The 5,361-nt window shown below is 32.9% G+C and overlaps 1 protein-coding gene across 1 annotated transcript in view; it reads left to right on the top strand.

Moving 5' to 3' along the window:
- Positions 1-744: 744 nt before the first annotated feature.
- Positions 745-5,361, top strand: part of Smp_133540 (putative asparagine synthetase) — a gene marked incomplete at both ends in the record, with an annotated part of 29,947 nt that continues 25,330 nt past the window's right edge. The window contains 3 exons of the mRNA XM_018788522.1: positions 745-948; positions 1,849-2,273; positions 4,700-4,780. Of these exons, the coding sequence (XP_018654056.1) occupies positions 745-948; positions 1,849-2,273; positions 4,700-4,780 (710 nt within the window). The remainder of the gene's footprint in view (positions 949-1,848; positions 2,274-4,699; positions 4,781-5,361) is intronic.

Here is a 5,361-nt window from a genome sequence, read left to right as displayed (position 1 = left end):
CGTTGGCCTGGAATAAGTATGGTGACGTTCTAGTATTTAGTGAGGGTAAAGATATGATCAATACATAAAAGACGAGAACGAGAACCGATTTGCTCCTCGTGAGTCAACCTTTCCTGACTGAAGTGTGGCGGAAGCCATAAATTTGGACGCAATTGGAAATAGAATAACCCCCCCGATGGCTGTTGCATAGGTGACGCAAACCATTTTTAAAGATAGAGACAGCTATTGACTCATTCCAGGGTGTCGGATCACTTTAATTCCTAAATCTTTGCAAACGACTCAGCCAGTTCAATAACTGGAGGGTCACCACCACCCTTAATATTATCTTAATTTTGTGGGGTATTTTTAGTTTCCTGTTGTAATTGAATTTATATGCTTAAATAAATACGTTAGCAGTAGGTGAACATAAACCGGCAAAGTCTAATTTTGTACAAAATAACTGAGCCTACTTATCTTTTGGCCACTATTTTCAAAAGGGTATTTGAAGACTCAAGTAGCTTGGTAATTTATTAGTCCAATTTTTTTCTCATGAACGTATCCTTTTCTCATTTAATAACTTTACAAATACACTTATGTAACGTCTATATCTTATTGTTACATTTCTTTGTCAAATTTACACAGGTCAGAGACCTAAATACAGTTGATCTCCAAGATGTTTTAAACACTAATATTTCTTCAGCGTCTTGTCACACTGTCGAAACAAGCTGTTGGAGAGCTGCAAGACTTTCCAAGGGATGGATTTTAATGTTTAGTTCATTCTTTGCATTTAATAATCCATTTCAAAAAAATGCACCTCAATTTCTAATTCAATCTAATACAGGAGGTGACATTCTTTTCTGCTCCGGCCAAATACGCTCATCAAGCGACATAACTCTTGCAAAAAGCTTTGAATCTGAGAATATTAGTATTGGTCAAGTTCTACTAGATGCATTTTCTAAGGAAAATAACGTAAATGCTGTTGTTAATTTAGTCAACTCTTTGATTGGTTCTTTTGTACTTATATTTGTTAGCGTAAGTTTTGGTCAATACTTACGATTTAAAAACGTTTAGATCGAATTAGGCAGGGTTTATTTCACTCGAGATCAATTCGGTCATCATTCTCTTGTGCCAGAAGGTTCAGGACTACCTTAATGAATTATTTTGTATCGATTCAGTTTCAAATATTGTTATTCCAATCCAGTTTTTCTTTTCCGGAAGTTAGTTTGGATTCGCTTGTAAGCTAATTTATTTCTGTAACTGCTCAACAGTAGATTTTGCTACATTCATATTCTATTTTCACTATTATCGTGTCTTCAATGTTTGTATTTATTTTTGAGTTTATTGTTCTCCATTCAATTTCATGAAATAATAGATACCTTGAGTTTGAATCTCCAAATGTTCATCCAGCTTATTAACTGAAAGCGTAGTAGAAAACCTCACACATTTTTGTCTAAAAGTTCTCTTAGTTGCCTTGGTGCATTTAAATGAATGTGTGAAAAAATGATGACATAACTATAAACGAAGCCAGCTTAGAAATGTTAAAAACTGGCAGATGGGATCGATGTTTTCACATCTTAATCAGTCCAGATTCATTTTTTATGAACTTGACAAGCTGATCCTCTTTTTTAAGTCGTCATAAGCTAGATAAATGGGCTTGTTTCTAATTTAGTTGATCAGGAATTACATATATTGATCAACAGCTTTATGTCATTGTCATCCAACGGATGAAATATGCAATTAAGTATCTATGCATATTCAAATACCAGATTGTTTACCATCCTTTCGTTTTCGTCATGTGGTTATTTTTTATTTTATGATAATTGATAACTAATCCATACTTTTCAACCAGTTGAAATGATTTTTATTTAGGAAAAAAACGCAAAGGATTGGTTTGAAATACCTGCTTGTGGAATATTTGTATCAAAAATTGTCTGTGACAATGGAAATGTTTTTCTCTCAGATATTAATCTATATCCTTGGTCTGAACAGCACTTACTTCTGTGCCCTTCAAATATTCCAGTTAAAGTTGATAGAGTTTTGCATGTAAATCAAAATCATTGTAATAGCATTTCTGCAAATATGTGTATACCCACAACTTTAAAAGAAGTACAACAGAAGTTTTTGGATTTATTATCTGCTGTTATACATGATTCAGTTTATTTTGACTTATTATGTGATACAAATTACTCTTTCAATGTATCTAATGTAATGCGTGAGAATCAGTCAGGTTCTTTATTCGGTTTACTGTTTAGTGGCGGTCTAGACTCATCTGTTATCGCAGCATTACTTGACAGGTTTGTCAGTTACATAACACTTTTTCATGTGGTATATTTTTCCCTCTAAATGGGAGTTCATTTTCAAATTTGAAAAATTGCTAGTATTTGTTGCCATGAAATTCCTTCTAGTTTACATGTAGTGAAATCGTTAAGAATCATTGCTATCAAAAAATTAAATAACTAAACAATTACATCATATAAGAACCTAAAACTGTTAGTGTTACTCTACTCAATCATTTCTAATTCAATTGGCGCAATAGGATATTATTTAAATTTTCACTCACAAATCTGTCGACATTGAGTGAATTTCACAAGGCTTTAGGTTGTAGACATATTAAGCAAACTCATATTCAGTTTACTCAACTATCGAGTTGCAGGCTTGAACCCTGCTTTACTGAATTCGGTTTCGTTAACCGTATTATATCGCTACTTCTCAAATAATAATGTGACCCACAGCTGAATATAAAAACCTGTATTGGTTATTAAATCTGTAAATGTATGTGTAAAATCATCGTGATTCATAAATTTCGAAAATAAACGAGATACTACTGATTCGTAAAAATATTACTAGATTGTATAAGTACCATCCCAAGTTTTGTTGTTAATTTTTCATTTTAAAAAAAGCGATTTATTATGATATGAAGACAAACCAGCGTAAGAAATTTTCCTTTTAACTATCTCATCTACTGAAGCCTTACGATGATACTTTTGGCAATCTCATAAATGTATTAGTCTTTTGAAAAATAAATTATCTTATTCTGTGCGAAATTTGACTTACCACAAAAATATTGGTTAATGGTTCAAAGGTCAAAAAACAGGAGTAAGATAAAGAAATTTACGGATCAGGAAGAAATATGGGTGATAGTTGTTCACTTGACAAGTATGAAAAAGAAATAAAATGCGTGGTGATACTAGCAGTTGAATAGTGATTACAAAAAATTGCGAGAACTAAAATAACTGACTAATGTGTGAGAAAACAAGAGAAAAGGATGGAAGAGATGCTAGGGGTGTGGTAAAATAAGAGATTACACTTGATTATTTTGGACAGAGATTTTGTAAAGCTTTCGGATTGGATACATTTTTAGGTCGTACTCCTTTAGAGTTTACTCATTCGGCCATGCAAATAATTTTGAAATGTGATTCTATTCGAACGTGATCAGAATTTAAGTAATGAGAAATACAGTTATACAGTTTCAGGAAATGATATCATTGGGAAGTTTTCTTCACTGAATTGTCTTTACCTCAAATTTTTAATTTTATCACTAATTTACTGGTTTGATGATGTTAACTTCTTACAAAACGTAACATCTTAAAATCATCCTCTTAATTTACCAGTACTTGGACTCTTGATTGTTTTGAAAGTGTAACCATATCAATGTATCATTAATGTAACCAAATCTTAATTAAATGTATACCAATACTAGCAGGAAATACTGTTGTGTTAATTCTAAATCAAACAGTTGAAAATACACACTTTATCTTACTATGCAGTAAGATACGGAAACTTAAACCGATATACACATGTCCCAAGCTCTACGTTGTGTATTACTGACTAACTGGAGATACAGACTTCAAATTCTGGAAATGCTTGTGGCTATATACCCGATATCCTATTTCTGAATTTAAATTATACATCGTGTACAGGCTACCTATAGCTAACTGTTTAGACTATTAGTTCCCTTCTTTCATTTCTTTACCGCACTGATACAAATATTGAGTAAACTCATAGATCTTTTATGATGGAAAGATACTGTGGTGTTGGCTACTTATATCCACATGTGTAGTATATAATGATGGTCGGGCATTGAATGTATTTCAGTAGTAGATCGATAACGAAAGAATGGAAACGAAACGCAGTTGGTATGAAAATGCATGTACAATAATAATCGGAGACTATGGACTAATATTTGCAGAAGGAACAGTCAAGATTGAGATGATTGATTGAGATGAAGGTACATCCACATGACGAGTCCCGAATAGTACGAAACTCGCGTCCTGGATTCCACTGCTAGCCACTATCCATCTTTGCTTATAATTGATTGATAGTTTGCAAATTAACTGTTTGCTGTATGGTTGTCAGATTTTAATGAGATATTCTGTAATTTTGTGCTCAAATACATTCGATTGTCTCTACTCGTCTTATTGTTCACTACAATACAACAGTTACTTATCAATTAATTTCAGTGATCATTTTGCAAGGCCTTACGCTCGGGAGAAGTAGAATTTCACAAATCTGACTTTAACTTTCACAAACTTAAGTGTTTTATCTGTACCGCGGGCTTATTAATTTGTGCTATCGAATTTAGCAACTTATTGCTAGTCATTATAGATGATTATTTGAGCGTCTGAAACTTTTTCTGACCAATTATTTGGTTATCATGTTTCAGCGTATTAAGTTATTTTCTGCAAACAAGTGCACTCTGCGTGTTGTCATTCCCTTGTAGATTTGTTCCTGAAGACCAGTCCATCGATCTGATTAATGTCGCTTTCCAAAGGAGATGTGCTGGTGTTTCTGTTAACAATAGGTCAGTTAATCTTCATGATGGATTCTTTGCAGTCTAATCCCCCCGAATTCGCTCAATTAGTTAGAGATGGTTTGCATCCACAATCCATCTCTCCAACAATGGCAAATAAATAAATTTTGTATAATCCTCATGCAGTATGCTTTAACACTTAACTTGGTATGAGGCTGACAGTTTGTTCTAAGCTATTATATATACATGTGTTGTTCTGATCTTCATTATTCTTTTTATTGTCAATTAACGACTACCAGATCAACAGATTGTGTCACAAAACGAGTTTCCCTTGTTGGTATTATAAACAGCTGACATTCATGGGGGTTTTGATTAGTTCAGTCCATGTAATGTAGTATGGAATGAAAGTTCATATATCAAATCAAGACAGAATCGTTGATGATATATTCTCGTAAGTACTTACAAACCTAAAAGTCTACTAAGAACTAGGTACAATAGTATACAATTGTGTGCGGAATTTAATGTATCTTAGTTTTACTTCGCAATGACTTTGTTCCGTGTGATATTTTTGTTCTTGTTTTCAGTATATCATTTTATTAAATAGGAAGAATATATTTGTAAAATCTCAGCGA

Source organism: Schistosoma mansoni, chromosome W (genome assembly GCF_000237925.1).
Source record: "Schistosoma mansoni strain Puerto Rico chromosome W, complete genome".
Classification (NCBI taxonomy): Eukaryota; Metazoa; Platyhelminthes; class Trematoda; order Strigeidida; family Schistosomatidae; genus Schistosoma; species Schistosoma mansoni.
Note: the sequence above shows the minus strand (reverse complement) of the source record. Positions and strands in the feature narration are given on the sequence as shown.